Source organism: Dendrobium catenatum, unplaced genomic scaffold (genome assembly GCF_001605985.2).
Source record: "Dendrobium catenatum unplaced genomic scaffold, ASM160598v2 fragScaff_scaffold_1209, whole genome shotgun sequence".
Classification (NCBI taxonomy): Eukaryota; Viridiplantae; Streptophyta; class Magnoliopsida; order Asparagales; family Orchidaceae; genus Dendrobium; species Dendrobium catenatum.
Window position 1 is genome coordinate 35,473 of NW_021319671.1, and position 18,641 is coordinate 54,113.

Genomic DNA, 18,641 nt, shown 5'->3' on the forward strand with positions numbered 1-18,641 from the left:
AGTGATTATAATATAGATTTGTTAATCTTACCTCATTCCTTCATTCATGCTCTAATGCCTCAAAAAGGAGTCAATTTGTAGAAATATAGTACCATAAGGCCTAAAAAACTATCTATTGACCTCTTCTACTTATAAAATACTTATGAATTTTAAATGACTCATAAAAACTAAAAAAGGAATGCAGTGCAACATGAATATTTTGGAGTTGTTTGAATGAGTGTAAAAATAAAATTACGTTAATGATTTTTTTGTTTGGTTTGAAGTAAAACGAATGTAGTGTAAATTTTTTAAAAAAATGGCCAGTGGCAGGGGTGGTTACTAGCGGGTGGCGGTGATGGCTGTCGAGGGTGCGATGGTTGATAGTTATGGCTTGAGGCGGGTCGAAACGTTTGACAATGGTGGCCGGTAGCTGTCAGCTGCGAGCAAGTGAGCTTGCTTGTAGTGTAAAGCGTTCTCACTCAAAAATTGGTGAGTCTGGTTTGGCTAAAAGATGAACTGCAATGATTTACATTACATTTACTTTACTTTAAATTCTTTTTTCATCCAAACAAACACCAAAATTATTAAAATCTTCGTATTTGAAATACTTTATACCCTAAAGTATTCCGACCAAACAACCCTTAAACGAATGATTCAATGTCTCATGCTCACCATTTGATTCCTATTGATAAACTTAATTAGCATATAGTTGAAAAGTACATATTAATTTCAATCTAAAGAGCTGGTCTATGAGAAGTCATTAGCTTACTTCACCATAATTCGTCGAGCACTAGTGAGTACCAACAATAATAATATTAAGATTTTATTTGAGATAATTTTTTAAATCATTTTTTAAAGAAAAATAATAAAAAATCTGTCTCAAATAAAGCTCAAATCTTTTAACTACATAAATTTTTTTTCCAAACTCAAATTGAAATATAATAAAGAATATAATATATGTTAATATGGTAACATAATTAATGATAATATATTATCTTCAATATCGAGTTAAAGTGTTCTTGCGGAGCACAAAGATGAACATAAAACGATGCTTCGTACTGCACAGTGGACACCTCGAGTAGCAGGAGAGCAGAGGTTAACGCGCTCCGCAAGGACAGCGGACCGTGGTGGCTTTAGCAGGATTACTATTGTACTCTAGTTTTGGCCTGACGAAAACGAGTTGGCGTGAAAGGCAAGTCGAGCGTTAAAAAAACCTCCCTGGCCATTGGTTTCTCCAGAAAAAGGGGGCGGTGTTGGACTTCCCGACCACCGGCAGTTATTCCCCACCAGAAGAGAGAAGGAAAGAAGAATCGAGAGCTAGACAGAGAGAGAGAGGGAGCTAGGAAGAGCTCGCGCACAGAGAGAGAGAGAGAGAGAGCGCTGGGAGAAGACGGTGGCGTTGAGAGGGAGGATGGAGAGGAGGAGGGCGATGACGTGGCCGAGAGTGGGGAAATCGGCGCAGGCGGTGCTGGCGCATGGGATGCTGTTCTGCTTTACGCTCTTCCTCGCTCTCAAGATAGATGACCGTATCGGTTACTCATGGTGGTCCGTTCCGCTTCTGCTATTTCATTGCTGTAATTCAATTGAATTTGTCGGAATGCTATGATTAGGTTCTTAATTTTCTTAGGGGACGCGATTTTGCGTACGGAATTGGTTTATTTTCCATCGGTTAGGGTTATTGGGCGTGGTGTGGGGATGATTGGGATTTTCCTGTCGGTATTTGTGGATGTCTGTTGCGAGGGGTGATTTGGTCGAGCGTTATTTGGGGCGCGAGTTTTGATAATCTCGATTTTTCCGTTTATCAACCTTAGTTGAGCTTGTTGAAATCCCTTTCTTTTGTTACATGAGTGTTTAATTCTATGACTACTTCTTTAGTTTTTATGTGTTGTGTTTATGAAAGACATTTGACTCATTAAATCTCAGCATTCTAAATTTTGGCCTAGTTTCACTCTAAGAAAGGCCTGATTCGGCAAAGAATTCTCATGTTGCTGAACAGCAATATTGCATTTGTTATCTTGTTGGGTTGTTTCAAGATTTTGCTTCGAGGATCATTGCTTTCTATTTTCCTGAGATGGCACGTTTGTGAACTGACTCTTTTTAGTTTTTACACAATAATTTGTTGGGTACCTCCTTGATCTTCAACAAGGCCAAAATCCTTTTCAGGTAGCTTATAGGCTGTTATGAAGTTTGCTGCATTTGAAAAGCTTGTTTTTGTCTTGCTAGTCGTCATATGATGCATATACCGTTGAAAAAAATGTTTGATACATTATCAGAAGGCAGCAGAATTACTGAAGATGCGAGTGAGTTAGTATGCCTGTAAATTTTAGTGATGGTGGTTTAGTATAGTACTCCATTATGCTATTTTATCATGTATCATATGTTGCAGCAAAATCAACCAATTGGTTCAGAAAAAAATAATTTCTTATAAACCAAATATAAATACTTGAACCAAGATATGAAGGAGTTGAAGGGGTTTTTTTTTTTTTTTTTTTCACGTCTTTTTGTGCCTATTATCAATTTCGGTTGAATTTTTATGCATTTATTTTAATTTTTAAATTAGTTTGGATTTTAATAAGAATAAAGATTGTTTGTAATTTATGATCCTCAAAATCCACCCAATTATCAAAGATTTTCATCATATATGTGGACTACCCACATATTGAAGCAATTACTGATATGACTTGTCAATAATTATTCTTGAGAATACAGCAACATTAATACTTTTAGTAGTCCATCAATCCTCTCAAGGGTTTAGAGTCTCAAATACCTCTCGCGCAACAATTCTATGTTGTAACTCATCTCGGGAAGACTCAAAACATTACTTTTGTGGTATTCAGGATATTGAAATTTTAAAAGATAATGCATAAAAAGAAAGCTTTTGCACAAGAATTTAAAGACCAAATACATTTATTACATTAAGTTGCGATCATCCGATCCCCAATGTTAAGCAGTGATTATAAAGTCCCAATTTTAGGAAGTTTCCATCATGCCCTAATATCATGTAATAATAAACACCTCCCAGTGATAACATTTTAATGAACCATTTGCTTGCCTTCTAGGGACAACTTGAGTATAAAGATCAGAGCTAGATCTCATGTAAGAGGATCAATTTTGACAATATTTGGAACTCTTAAATCATTCAACATTCCTACATGCGCATTACTGATCCTCTCACATTCTTCGTAAAGAATAAATTATGTAGCATACAATATCTTATGAAATTTTCTATATATAACGAATGGCTTTCTCATTTCATGATATAGTAGACGGAAGTCATTCAAAGAAATTACTATAAATTCTTTGTTCATAATTTTTTTGTGTTTTAACAATTTTCATCTTTGCAGAGTAGCTCAGCAAAACCTTTTTCCAAATTTTTTATTACAGAACTCTCTCCTATCGTTCTAAGGGGAAATGAGTTTTTGTTGTTCATAGTTTCTTTTAGGCTTTAGTTTTTTAGTAAATACTTAAAAGAGGGCTTCATTTATTGGGATTTCAATTAATTATTATGATTGAAATTTTAAGTTCTTGCATGGGATGCATTTTTCTTATAGATTCTTTAGGATTCACGTCTAGTTCTTTGCACATAAGGATTCAACAACAATAACTCGAGAAATCGCTACTTTATTTTTTTTTACTATCTTCTCTCTATTTTTTACATTCTTTGCGGCTGTGTTGCATGCTCTGCATCAATTTGGTATTAGAGCTAGGTTCTCCTTGCTTTCCTTCTTCTTTGTTCTCTCTCTCTCTCTCTCTCTCTCCCTCATCGACTTCATCGTCAAAGTCTGTTGCTCTTGATTCCACTCCTTTTTCTTGACTTAGTTTGTGATCTCTGACCATGAAGAAGCTTTAAAGGATTTGTGGGAAATTGATTAGACTCTTGCTCAATCCAGTTTCTTTATTTTTTTGCTTCTTTTGTTAACTTCTTGTTGCAATTAAGTGATATGACACACTTGTAGCTCTCAAGTATTTCCTATCAATATTTGGAAAACAGCGAGAATTCTCCACAAAAATCAACTTGAAACCACGAAAACAATAGATACTTTGTATTATTTGATGAAATAGAAACGAAAAATAGCAAGATACAGTTGATCCTCAAATTGTTTTACTTATCTTTTGCACATGATATGCAGTTCTCCTATTTGTTCTTATCCCATTCGAGCCATGAAGGCGTGTTATAATAAGTAGTCAGCAATTATCTAATGTGTTTGCATGCATTTTGCCTTTTAACATTAGCATCGATCATCCTTTTTAATGTTGCTACTAAGCTATCGATTCAAGCAACCATCAAGCCACACTTCAGTTTTTATTTTGTTTATATGGGTAGTTGAGAATTTGACCTTTCTTTATTAGATTTAAACGAGAATTTGACCTTTAATAGGACACAATGGAGAAAAAGGATTCATGTAGCCGACATCACGTAGTGGGACAACGGCTTGATGTTGTTGTTGTTGTTGTTGTATATGGGTAGTTGAGTTTATGTAGGTTAGGATGTGCTGTTATTTCTTCTGCCAGCACTTAAACTTTTAGCATTTGGAAATGTTATGACTGTTCTGACATAATGGAGGACTTTTCAAAAACTTATACTTTTTATTCAAAAACTTCTACTTTTGCTATCTTGAGGAGAGTTCTTCTAGCCCTTAGGGCACATAATGCTGTTCAATTAGCTAGTTGATTTGTAAAGGTTCAATTCTTATAGGTCTATACAATATCTCGGTGTGAGTTCCTCTAGACTAGGAGATAAAGGAGTTGAATTAGACCTTTCCAGTCTTTGCTGGCCCAATATTAATTTTGGCCAAATATTCATGTATTTATTTAATTTTTAAACATAGTTTGGATTGTAATAAGAAAAATATTTTTTTAGCCTTAGATTCTATATTTAATGAAAGGTTTTGAATGGCATTTTGAGTCATTGTTCGGGATGTTTTCCCTGCATGAATTCTTGATGATTCACTTGTTTTTCTTCATGCTTCCCGATTCAACCTCAAGGATTCTGCAACATCAGCTTTGGGAATCACTATTTGTTGTATTTATTTATTTATTTTTTCTATTTTCTTACGGTTGTTGCAATTCAATTCCGATATCATCGGGTTTGCTAGGTATTTTCCTTAAATAAAGCACGCGGTCAAATGATTTATGCATTGTACCATCTGAGAGGGGTTGTTTTTGTACATGTCAGGTGGAGCTGAAAAAAAAAAGAAGAAAATTAAAGGAAACTTCCAACTGTATTGACTGTTGATAATCCTTAGAGATAGATTGTCTTGTAGTTCTTCATCTTTTTGAAGTAAATGATGACATTTTAGCAATCAATAAATGCATAACAGTGCTGATTTTTTTTTGCTAATGTAAGTATTTACATTTATAGGATGATATTTTCCCCTCTTTGGATCTTTCATGCTGTTGTTGCACGAGGAAGGTTCTCCTTACCTGCTCCCGCATTACCTCATGATCGTCAAGTATGTTTTTATTAACTTGTTTTCTTTTGAGACTCATCCCATCAATTCCAATCAGTTTTATATCTATGAAATTATTTTGACCTCAGTGGGCACCGTGCCATACTATTGTTGCGATACCATTACTTGTGGCATTTGAGCTGCTTCTTTGTACATTCCTTAGCCTTAGAGGTAAACATTACCAATTCATGAAACAAAATATAACTCAATGTTTTTCACGTTTTAATTACTTCTGTAGCAAAATTAGACATAGATGGTTGGTATAAAATTTTTCGTATGATAATGCATGACTATATTGATCAATTAACTAATTGAACTTCTAGATAATTGTTCATTGCCTCACTTGTTAGAAGTGTTTAATTTGCAGGGCCTGAACCCGCAGCCATGAGCTTAAAGATTGTTTTTCTTCCACTTTTGGCTTTTGAAGTAATCATTCTTCTCGACAACTTCAGGTACATTTTCATCTGATCAAGAAGGAAAAAAATTTATGCAAACTACTTGCTACATTTTTTTAAAAGGCCTGGTTTACTTGGTTGTCAGAAGAATGCTATACTGATTTTAAGTTGGTATATTTAAAAGATTGGTTATTTCCACAATTCCACCTGCTTTGAATCTTTGAGATTCTTTTTATATTCTTATGTGCAATCTTCATCATCCTCGCTAGTATATTTTTATGAAATATTTGGGGTTGGCTTTATGAAAATTTCTCCTCGATTTGTTTTGTTTGGAAAACATTTGAAACATTTTCTTGAGTGCTTCTTTGATTATATTAAGTTGGATCATAAATTATTTTTCTTTTGGCTGCTGCTTGAACAGTTTTCTCTTGATTTTTTCCAACAGTTGATACATCGTAAATTTCCTCTAATTTGTGTGTTTATGGCCTTAATGAATCAATTTTCTTGTAAACGTTCATAAAGTATGTTCTGGGTGTTTCACAGCAACCTATTCAAATCAAGATGCCTCTGAAAATCTGAGTATCTTACTGGAAGGAAAATGAGTTTTTTTTTTTTAAAGTATTTCTTATAATTTGTGGTACATCTTAACCTTATCATTTATCACGTCAAGAAGAAAAATAACAGAACTCGTTCATACATATCACAAGATGCATTTTCTTGAGTTAGTGATTTACTTGGTTTTTGGAACTAGTATGCATTATATGGGTTTAATTATTTTCATCTAACTGTTCTCTTACTTGTGGATTATCCAGAACTTTGCAGGCATCTTGCTTCCGAATCTTGGAACCATTATTTCAGTTTTTCTAGTGTACAATCACATCATCATTTTTATCAATTGACTTTGTGCAAATTCTTTGAAGCTGCCTTTATTAATGCTCCTCCATTTATTCCTGTTGAAATCATTGGAAATAGTATATTTTGCCCAATGCTTCATTCAAATTTGTGTTTTTTTGGGTACTACAAAGTATATTTTGTATGGATGCAGCTTTTGAGTAACTTTCCAGTTTTCAACAAGTCAGATACCATAAAATCCCCCTTTTATGTGCTTTTAATGATCTGTATTTCAGTTTTTTTATTGTAGAAGTCCTTAAAATCTATCATGGCAAAAAAATGACCGTGTCTAGATGCCAAAATGACCTGTCTCAAGTTTATTCTAGTGGCAGCTTTTGGATTGCAAGACCTATGACTTATCCATTAATACGTGAAGATGTGTCCAAAATAAGTTTATGTTGCTCATATGATATTTGCATCTAACAAATTGCATCCCTTTAGTTACTCCTGAATGTTAACAAATAATACAATAGCTGAGGCAATAGCCTATGTTATTCTCTTTTACACATTTCACCTTGGCTTGTTGGTTGCGAGCTTTAATTACTAACCAAGAGTGATGTGAAACAATATCGAAATTGCTCGGAGACATAATAAGACAATTGAGTAAGCAAGTCGATATAAATATTAACGAGTCACAATTAATGATTTAATGAAATCTCAGTTGCAGAATTGCTTAGGTATTGTTACAAACTCGTTAGACACAACAATTTAAAACAATAACAAACATGCGAGTAATGACGAATGCACTTTAACAATAATCCACGGGTTAATATTTAGAAAAGTCACATTGAGTTTCCCTCACTCAAGCTCTCTCGCGGTTAACAAAAGAAAGATATTAGCAACACGAATGTGATCACCACGAGGAAGAGGGAGCTTACAATACTGTCCACGGGAAAGCTATTCGGAGCTGGAGGAGTTGATGAACAGTGCAAGAGTGTATTCCCGGAGGGTTTAACAACAATTCTTCTTACTAGAATTCTTGGGACAGCAATCTGTCAATATCCAGAAATTCTGGACAGCAAATGGGACCGTTCCAGCAACCTGGACATCAAACTACCTTGCTGAAAATTGCAGGATAGCAATCCTTTGAGGTGGACAGAACTCCGGGCAGCAGTTATGGGGAGACTGGGGCTGCTGGACAGCTGGCCGTGGCCTTCAAGTGGTGCAGGACAGCAGGTTGTCCTCTCTGAAATTCTGGGACAGCAATCCGTAATACCAAAGAATAGATTAAACCAAGGGGGAAACTGTGAGGGCCGGCTGTTGGGGTTGAGAGGGAATTACGGATTGTTTGGAAGGCTTAAGGGAGGGAATTAATGTGAGTTAATTAGTTTGTGGAGAGAGGTAGTGGAGAGGGAATGAGAGTTACTCAAATCTGAAATTAACTTCAGAATTTGAGTAGATTAGGAGGGAATTAATTTGAAGTTGATTTCAAATTTCAAATAGAGATAAGGGGGATTAATGGGCATTAAGTGGGGCCCATTAAGAGGGGGGCCGGCGGGTGCTAGAGAGAGGGGAGGGAGTTATTTTAAACCTGAAATTAATTTCAGGTTTTGAATGAAATAGGGGGAAGATTAATTTGAAATTGATTTCAAATTCATGTGTAATCAATGCATTAATTGGTGGCTTGAATGGGGCTCCATTCATGGTGAGGCCGGCGGCATGGAGAGAGGGGAGGAGGGAGATTAGGGATTGGTTATTTACCTTCCATCATGTTGATGCCACATAGGATAAAAAATTAATAATTCCACATGTCATGAAATTTGGATTGGATCAAATTCAAAAACTTTCCTTTTTAGACTTTTGCAAATATGGAAAGTTTTGAGCCTCAAATTTGAATTTCAAATTTTGAATTCAAAATTGCAAGATTCTTCCTTTATTGCAAAACACAAGTTAAGGAGTCATTATGACGATTTGAATGTCATAATGACTTGGATCACGAGTATGGCCGGCGGTCCAAAGGAGGGAGGAGATGCCGCCGATCGGGTGGGGAAGGCCGTGGGAAGGAGGCCGGCGATCAGGTGGGGATGGTCGTCGGCTTGGGGAGGTGGAGCTAGGGGAAGACTTGGGTGGATGAAGAGGGGAGAGAGGAGATGAACAAGAATCTGTGAGAAAGATAGAGATAACTAACGAACTCACAAAGAGATCGTAAGAACCGCGAACTTTGGACTCTTCCAAAGATTGACGGGTATTGCAAATTACCCTCCTAGGGCTTCTCTTCTCATGAACTCACTAAGAGATCAACATGAACTCACTAAGAGATCAATAAGAACATAAAAATTTCATTATCAATAATTCATCATCTCATACAATGTATGAGGCCTCCTATAAATAGGCCAAAATGAAACAAAACTAAAAAGACATAAATGTCCTCGGGGCTACAATATCAAAAGACCACCCTTAAGGGTAAAACCGTAAAACTGAAAAATAAAATAAACTACTACATAAAATGACCCAAAATAAAACTCCTGATCGTGGCCGTCGATCTCCGGCGTCTCCGATGGTACACGTGTCGAAATCGCTGACGATGTCCTCATCAAAGAGTCTTTGGTTACTAACCAAGAGTCCTTGGATTTGAGTCTCACGTATGTGATGTGTGTGTGAATTTGCCTTAATTGGTCTAAATGTCCACAAAAAAAAAAAAGAAAAAAAAAAAGAGAATATACTCTTTTGTTTTGGCCCTGAATTCTTTCTATAACTTATGAAAGGGTTAGAGAGTTTATTTGTTAATCTAATTAAGAAAGGATCATACTTGTTGAGTACATGTTCTTTTTAGAAATACAGTGATGAGAAATCCTTTTGTTTGTCTAGAGTGCTTGCGCATGTAGGTTTGCCGATGAGCATTATTCCCTTACACTTATAAATTAAAGAACAAAGCTATTCAACCATTTTACAATTAATCAAATGTGTTCAATGTTGAAGAAATAAGATTTGCCAAAATAGGTTGAGCACAACAAGATGAATAGACATATAGCTTACCCTAAGTAGTTGGGATAAAATTAATGAAGATGCTGATATTTTTTCAGAGCACTGGCTGAATTGTAATATGGACATAGCATTTATAATTTTATATGTGGAGTTTATTTTGTTGGCACCCTGTCCTTAGATTTGCTCTATGACATTTGTGGTTTAATTTGGGAAAAGTCTTCAGTGAACTCTTTTTGATCGTTTTTTCCTTTTATGTCAGAATGTGTAGAGCTCTAATGCCCGGAGATGAAGAAAGCATGAGTGATGAAGCTATATGGGAGACACTTCCTGTAAGTTTGTTAATGCTATATCTGCTGCCTTTTTTGTTCTTTTCTTAGAATTTTTAATGCGTTGACTTCAATGGAAACGGTAAGTAGTTTACATTCAATGAATTGGCCATCACTTTGGTTTCATTAGCTCGTTTTACTTGGGTCTGTAATTGACCATCACTTTGAGAACATGTTTATGTTTGTGTCTGTGTTTTTGTTGGGATCCATTTATGAAAGGAATGATTTCTGAGTTCTTTTGCAAAGCTTAAGCTGAAAGCTGAGGATCCAGGCCAGATTATTAAACACATTGGGAGAATGCCTATAAGATTGACTTATCAGCAGATTCTAATATTTGCACATATTTCATTATAGCTGATCTTTCATCCGACTATGAAAAATAAATTGTGTCAAACTTTGAGAATGAAGTCTTTTTCAACCTAGGGAGCATGTCACAATTATAAGAGTTGTTTTTGTAATTTCATTTTGTTACGGGTGGTTAATGGCTTTAGGAGATAGGATATTTTTTTAATTTTGGTTTTTTTTGGTTTTGGTCTATTTAAAGCCCTTCTTGTAGTTTACTCAATTCATTGAATAAGAAATCAGAAGTTTCAATTTTCCTTAGGCGAATTCCCTTTTTCTTGAAGCCGATTAGGTGAGAAGATCGTCTTCTTAGTGGAGTTATGGTCTTTACCGATGAGGTGACTTTGCAGGTATGATGGGATTTGGGAGTGTAGGAAGGCTTTCAGTTTGATTGATTTCAACTGCAGATCAATTTCGGAGTGCAGGAAGGTTTCTCGATCTGCAGAATTCTGGTAGACTTTCCATCTGCTGGATTTCAGCTGCAAATCAGATTTTCAAGCTGTTGCCAGGGATTGAAATGCAATAAATGATCTCCGAGCTTTTCAATTGCTATGTAATTAGATGGTCTTAATTTTCATTTAGTGCTTGTTTAGGTTCGTGAAATCTCCTTTCCATTTTCATTTGGTGTCAAAAACTGAAAAAAAAAAATCTTTCTTCTTACTGATTATTAAAAGGTGTAAATTTATTTTTATACTAGTTTTAATTATTTTTGACGTTAAAATAAGTTCATTTTTAATTATTGATCTAATTTCAAATAATGGAAAATTTAATCATTCATTAAATACTTCTTGTTGATACTAGAGACAGAGTTGAAGGTAAACTTGAATTATGGAGGTCAATTTTAAGTCTAAAGGATTTTGTTTGTTTAGATCTAGAATTGAATATATGGAGTGTAATTTTAATAATAATAGTTCTTGTGGGGGGGGGATTGTGACTTTGGGTGATCAAGTCATTAATAAGAGTACACATTTTAGATATCTTGGGTCTATTGTTTAGAGTGATGGTGAAATAGATGGGGATATTATTACTAGAATTCAAATTGGATGGTTGAAGTGGAGGAATGCATCAGGCTTGTTGTGTGATAGAAAAGTCTACCTCAAACTAAAGGGAAAATTCTTAAGATGGTGGTTAGACCTGCAATGCTTTATGGTGCATAATGTTGGCCATTAAAAAAGAAGCATAATATTAAGTTAAGTTTTGCAGAGATGAGGATGCTCAGATGGATGAGTGGCTGTACTCTTAGAGACATGATACGAAATGAGCATGTACGTGAAAAAGTTGGAGTAGCACCAGTGGAAAATAAGATTAGAGAGAGTCGCTTTAGATGATTTGGTTACATAAAACGGGGGCCTTCTGATGACCCAGTTAGGAAAGTAGATGTATTAGATTTAACTTATGTTAAGAAAGGTAGAGGTAGACCTAAACAGACTTTGGTTAGAAAAAATTAGAAATGACCTTTCTTTATTATATTTAAATGAGAATTTTACTTTTAATAAGACGCCGCACAATGGAGAAAAAAGATTCATGTGGCTGACCCCATATAGTGTGATAAAGGCTTGATGTTGTTGTTGTATTAAATATTTTAATTCTTCATAATATCTTGTACATAATTTGTCAATAAATTATAAATGATTTTCTATTAAATATGAGAGTGATTGTTTTTTTTTTAAATTATCATATAATATCTAATATAAAAAATTATGATAATTTTTTATTTGTCTACTAGACTTTGTTTGGCTTACTTTCGTATTTTTATTAGTATAATTGAAGATGAGAAAAGGATCAAATTGGTCCCCTAATTTTTTCTGAAGGATCAAAATAATTTTTGATTATATAAAAGTACCAATTTGGTCTTGTGACTCTTTAAATAGAGGCCAAATAAGTTATTCCATTGGAATCATTTAGTTCCTTGTTTAAAAAGTCTAGGGGCTCAAATGAGATTTTTGAATAGTTGATGATCATTTTGGTCTTTCATAAAGAGTCAAGGGATCATTTTAATCCTTATCGTAATTGAAGATGAACATCCTAGTCCTAATAAATGCCTAATACCTGTTCCATTAGCATGTTCCAAGGATTCTGATTTGAGTGAGCCATAACAGATTGTTGGCAGAGATTTAAACGTACTTAAAGCTTTTGTGTTGTACTATAACAAGCCATCTAGCTTTGTTAGAAGTGCTTTCTTTATCAAATTATTTTTCCGATATAATACATCATGTGCAGGATAATAATGTTTCAAACATCCATGCATCTCTCTAATAAAACACCCAAATTGGAAATTGTTTGAAACAAACTTGGTTTTTAGTTGAATTGAATATGACTTAGAGGCTATTTGGTTGGCTAAAAAATGAATGCAGTGTAAAAGGAATACTTTGGAGTTGTTTGGATGAGTGTAAAGTAAATTCAGGAGAATGATTTTTTTTTTGTGTAGTTTGAAGTAAAATGAATGTAATTTAAAGTTTAAAGATGGTAGAAATTGGCTGATGGCGGTGGTGGGTGGTGGTGGTGGCCAGCGGTGGCCGGCGGTGGCAGCGGTAGTGGATGGCGACCGGTGGTGGTGGCTGGCGGCAGTTGGAGGTGGCCGGTGGTGGAGGCAGACGCCGGTTGGTGGTGGCAAGCGAGTTTGCTTGTGGTGTAAACTGTTCTCTCTCAAAACTGGGCTAGTTTGGTTTACCTCAAAAAATGAACGAGAATGATTTACACTACATTTTTTTTCCTTTACTTTGCATTCCTTTTTTCATCCAACCAAATAGCCCCTTCAACCTGTTTGGTTGTGTTTCATCTAGCGTACCTAAATCTAAACCTATTTGAAGTTAGTTTCGAGTTTAAGGCAACTCACTTGCAATCTAATTCAAGCCAATGCAAATTTATTATATTTTTATCTAATACTGAGATGATATATAAGATAAAAATAAACTACTTGTCAGTGCATTGGTAAGTTTTTTGTAATGTTTACAAGAGCTCGTACCTTTCGACTTTTATGAGTTAATTTTGAGTCAACTTGTTGCCTATTTCTATCCATCTTAGAATCAATTGATTTGAGTCCAGTGAACTCAACTTGATATTAAACCAGTTTTCTAGTCAAAGTAAACTTGCAAGGATTCAACTCATTATGGATCTTAATTTTCTATTTGAATAAATAATCAGTTGCTGGGTCTATTATCAACAAGTGAATGCTGTGTTTTTTCTTCTCAACTTAATGCCTACTGCATGGTCTTTATTTTATTTAATTTTTTCTTTAAGAAAATTTATTCACATATTCTGAATTGTGAAGGACATCTACCTCACTGAACCCGCAACCTTTCTTAAAGATTCATACCATTGCTCAATTCATACTTTTGTATGTGCATTATAAACTGCAATAACTGTTGCTCTAATGCAGTTTATTATTTCTGTAAGTTGCTCAATTCTCTTTTTCACTCTTGTAATCAGTTTGAACTGAATCATCACTTTCTATATCTCCAGCATTTCTGGGTTGCAATATCGATGGTGTTTCTTATAGCAGCCACAACATTCACACTGCTTAAGCTTTGCGGTAATAATTTTTCATCTCCATTGAATTTTTTGGTATAATGTCTACGTATCAAATTTTTAATACCTCCAATCTTTAATTATAGCTACCAACCTAATTTGTATATTTATTAATGCAATCTTTAAACTTTAGTTTTGCTTTATTTGAACCTGTGACAGCAAACCTGTTGATGCAATAAAAAAATATAGGGGATCCTATATTTTTTGATCACAAAGAGAAAAACACAAGACGACACAACGAAGACTAGAAGACAAGAAAAGGAAGAACAAACTCTTACATTTCAATTTAAACTAAACAAAAGAAAACTTACAACAATACAAATGACTCTTGCGAACAAAATGACGACACCCTAAAGTTGCTGCACTTGGAAGAAAGATACAGGTGGAGTGGCACTTGCGGAGAGACGAAAGAGGTTAGAAGCCCTAGAAGAAAGGTTGGAAAGAGCCCGCAGGATTTCCGGAGGGGATGAGAAAGAAGAGTGGAAAGAGCCCGCAGGATTTCCAAACAAACCCGCAGGTTAGATTTTCTCCAAAAATCACATATCATTACTTACTTTCAAACATTACAAATCCCCCATATTTATAGGTATGAAAGGGAATATGAAAAGACACATTACACATTAATCTAAGCATTAAAACATATAAATCCTCCCTCCCCTTGCTCACGGAAATCAACCCCAAACCAGGAACCGAAGAGCAGCCGCGGGAGCCAAGGAGGCCGCGCGGGAACCAAGGGGCACGGCCACGGGAAAAGAGCCCAGGCATGGGAAAACCAGCGGCCGGCCGAGTTCCAAGAGGCAAAACGCAAAATACGAAAAGCCAAGGAGGAAGCCAAAGGGCCACCTCATGGGGAAAAGAAAATCTTGGAATTCCAAAGGTCGGTTTGGAATTCCCAGAGACAAACATAAATACAAACATAAAAGCATAAAATACTTGAATTAAAAGATAATAATTGAACTAAAATGTTAGCTCATAATGAGCTAACCCTTAGTTCAATAATTGAACTAAAGCCAGCTCATAAATGAGCTAAAAGTTCAGCTCAAATATGTTAAACTACTAGACTCAAGGGAAGCCAAAATTTGATTTATTTTGGACTTGTGTTGACCCCCCTTTTGTCTACATCAGACTCCCCTTCTTGCGAATTCAGCTCCTGATGAATTGGTTGATGATTCCCTTGAGCGGTGTATACTGTTCATCCAGTTCTTTGAGTTTCTCGCCAAATCTTTTCAGAATTTCTTCTTGCTTCTTCTCGAATTGCTGTTGTAGATATCTTTTGTACTTCTCGAATTTTTGATCACATAGGAACATGTGATACTGAAGCTTGTACAAACGATCTTGAAGTGGGTCAGTAGAATCTCCTTCTGTAGGTATCCATTTGTCCAATGGTTGCGGGACATCAGGATTATGTTGATCGCTTTATTCCTGGAATGTAGCCATATTTTTGATATTTTTCATTTTTTTGACAGACTCAAAAAAGACTCAAAAGACTCACCTAAAAAACTTAAGACAAGACTCACAACTTGACTTGACAAAACTTACAATAAAACTCTTTGACGAACTAACTTGACAAACCACAATCCTAAGATTTCCTAACTTGCTATGATACCAAATGATGCAATAAAAAAATATAGTACCTAATGATGCAATCAAAAAATATAGGGGACCCTATATTTTTTGATCACAAAGAGAAAAACACAAGACGACACAACGAAGACTAGAAGACGAGAAAAGGAAGAACAAACTCTTACATTTCAATTTAAACTAAACAAAAGAAAATTTACAACAATACAAACGACTCTTGCAAACAAAATGACGACACCCTAAAGTTGCTGCACTTGGAAGAAAGATACAGGTGGAGTGGCACTTGCGGAGAGACGAAAGAGGTTAGAAGCCCGAGAAGAAAGGTTGGAAAGAGCCCGCAGGATTTCCGGAGGGGATGAGAAAGAAGGGTGGAAAGAGCCCGCAGGATTTCCAAACAAACCCGCATGTTAGATTTTCTCCAAAAATCACATATCATGACTTACTTTCAAACATTACAAATCCCCCATATTTATAGGTATGAAAGGGAATATGAAAAGACACATTACACATTAATCTAAGCATTAAAACATATAAATCCTCCCCCCTTGCTCACGGAAATCAGCCCCAAACCAGGAACCGAAGGGCAGCTGCGGGAGCCAAGGAGGCCGCGCGGGAACCAAGGGGCACGGCCACGGGAAAAGAGCCCAGGCACGGGAAAACCAGCGGCCGGCCGGAGTTCCAAGAGGCAAAACGCAAAATACGAAAAGCCAAGGAGGAAGCCAAAGGGCCACCTCATGGGGAAAAGAAAATCTTAGAATTCCAAAGGCCGGTTTGGAATTCCCAGAGACAAACATAAATACAAACATAAAAAGCATAAAAGACATTAATTAAAAGATAATAAATGAACTAAAATGTTAGCTCATAATGAGCTAACCCTTAGTTCAATAATTGAACTAAAGCCAGCTCATAAATGAGCTAAAAGTTCAGCTCAAATATGTTAAACTACTAGACTCAAGGGAAGCCAAAATTTGATTTATTTTGGACTTGTGTTGACCCCCCTTTTGTCTACATCACCTGTTAAGGGGGATGTTGACTGATTTAAAATTAAAAAAAAAAGAGAGAAGAATAAAGAGATTTATCCTCAAAAAAATGTGCCTGACCCGCCTGCCAAAAATACCAAAGTTGCAAAACCAAACACTCATGAACTGCTTCTTAACACAAATGAGTTGAAACAATCGGAGGTAGCTTACTTGGTGATAGGAAAAGAAACTGATTCAACTTCTCAAATTGCTAAAGAAATTCAACATTTAATTGATGAGTTTTCTGATATAACGCATGAAGAGTTGCCAATAGGTTTGCCACTGATGAGAGATATTCAACATCACATTGATTTAATACATGGAGCCACTTTGTCTAATCTTCCCCATTACAGAATGAGTCCAACTGAACATGAAGAACTTTTTAAGCAACTGATTGAATTGTTAGAGAAGGGTTTGATTAAGGAAAGCTTAAGTCCCTGTGGTTTGCCAGCTTTACTAACTCCTAAAAAAGATGGAACATGAAGGATATGTGTGGATAGTCTGGCTATAAATAAAATCACCATCAAATATAGATTTTCAATTCCTAGGCTGGATGACATGTTGGACATGTTAAGTGGTGCCAAAATCTTTTCCAAAATTGACTTGAGAAGTGGGTATCATCAGATTAGGATAAGACTAGAAGATGAATGGAAAATTGCTTTTAAAACCAAAGAAGGATTGTACGAATGACTTGTTATGCCTTTTGGGCTTTCTAATGCTCATAGCACATTTATGAGAACAATGAATCATGTTTTAAGACATTTTATTGGAAAGTTTGTTATGGTGTATTTCGATGATATTCTGATTTATAGAATTCACCCTTATGAGCATATTAATCATGTGAAACAAATTATGCAAACACTAAGAGAGCAAAAGTTGCATATTAATCTTAAAAAATGTTCTTTCATGACTTCAAGTTTAACTTTTTTGGGATACATTGTGTCTGCGAAGGGAATAAAGGTTGATCCTATGAAAATTGAGGCAATTCAAAACTGACCTACTCCTAAAAATATAAGCGAGGTGAGAGGGTTTCATGGCTTAGCTTTTTTTTTTTATCAAATATTTATTAAAAACTTTAGTTCTCTGATTGCCCATATCACTGATTGTTTGAAAAAGAGAATCTTTAGGTGGACACCTCAAGCTGAATAAACTTTTCAAATGATTAAAGCAAAATGAGTCAAGCTCCCATCTTTAGCTTGCCAAATTTTGAAAAAGTTTTTGAAGTTGATTGTGATGCTTCACATGTTGGTATTGATGCTGTGCTTAGGGAGGAAGAAAAGCCTATTGCTTACTTAGTGAAAAGTTGAATGATGCTCGATGTAAATATTCTATTTATGACTTGAAATTTTATGCGATTGTTCAAGCTTTGAAATTCTGTAGATGTTATGATGCAATTTTTGGAGCAAAAAATCGGAGGATTTTTCTTCTTTCTTGGAAAAGTTTGAGAGCTTGTTCCACTTCTCTTCATTTTCCTCTAGGAAAGCTTGCGAGCTTCTCCTCTCCGTCGTCTCGGTTTCTTATCTCCTTCTTCTCTCTGCAAGTTCGACTCTACCTATATCTTTCTTCTCATGCGATGTAAATGCAGTTTTAGGAGTTTATGTTTTAAAAGTTTGTAAGTGTTATTTTATATTATAAAATTATTGTTTTTTTGTTATTTCAAGATTGTCTTAGTATCTTTTTTGTGACCTGGGAAGTGTGTTATTGATGAGGACATCGGAGATCAACGGCTACGATTTTTTAGTTATTTATTTATATTTTTTTGTACTAGTTTATTTTATATTGTTGTTTTTCCATTTATACCCTTATGGGTGGTCATGTAGTGTTGTAGCCCGAAGGGCATTTTAGTCTTTTTTATTTTTCGTTTCATGAGGCCTATTTATAGGCTAGCTTTCTTGTATTGAGGATGATGAATTATTGAATGAAAATTTGGTTCTTGTGTTCTCTTTGTGAGTTCCCTCTTGAAGATCTCTTAGTGAGTTCTTTCCTCCTAGATCTCTGTGTGAGTTCTATGGAGAGCCCAAGGTGAGGGCAAAAGCACTACCCGCCAGTCGTTGGAAGCGTCCTCGACTCGTGGTTTATTTTATCTTATTTTTCTTCTTCAATTCTAGTTCTCCTCCTCCCCACGCCAAGACCTACCCAAGCTTCCATCATCCACCACTTTGCCCGCTAGCATCCTCCACTACAACCCAAGCTCCATCAAGAAAC

General features: G+C 35.6%; 1 protein-coding gene across 1 annotated transcript in view; it reads left to right on the forward strand.

Annotated features, from left to right (window-relative positions):
• The first annotated feature begins 1,153 nt into the window (after positions 1-1,153).
• LOC110101609 overlaps positions 1,154-18,641 on the forward strand; it is a 39,437-nt gene continuing 21,949 nt past the window's right edge. Inside the window, exons 1-6 of the mRNA XM_020829575.1 lie at positions 1,154-1,524; positions 5,342-5,432; positions 5,519-5,600; positions 5,797-5,881; positions 9,900-9,969; positions 13,771-13,840. Of these exons, the coding sequence (XP_020685234.1) occupies positions 1,391-1,524; positions 5,342-5,432; positions 5,519-5,600; positions 5,797-5,881; positions 9,900-9,969; positions 13,771-13,840 (532 nt within the window). The 5' untranslated portion in view covers positions 1,154-1,390. The remainder of the gene's footprint in view (positions 1,525-5,341; positions 5,433-5,518; positions 5,601-5,796; positions 5,882-9,899; positions 9,970-13,770; positions 13,841-18,641) is intronic.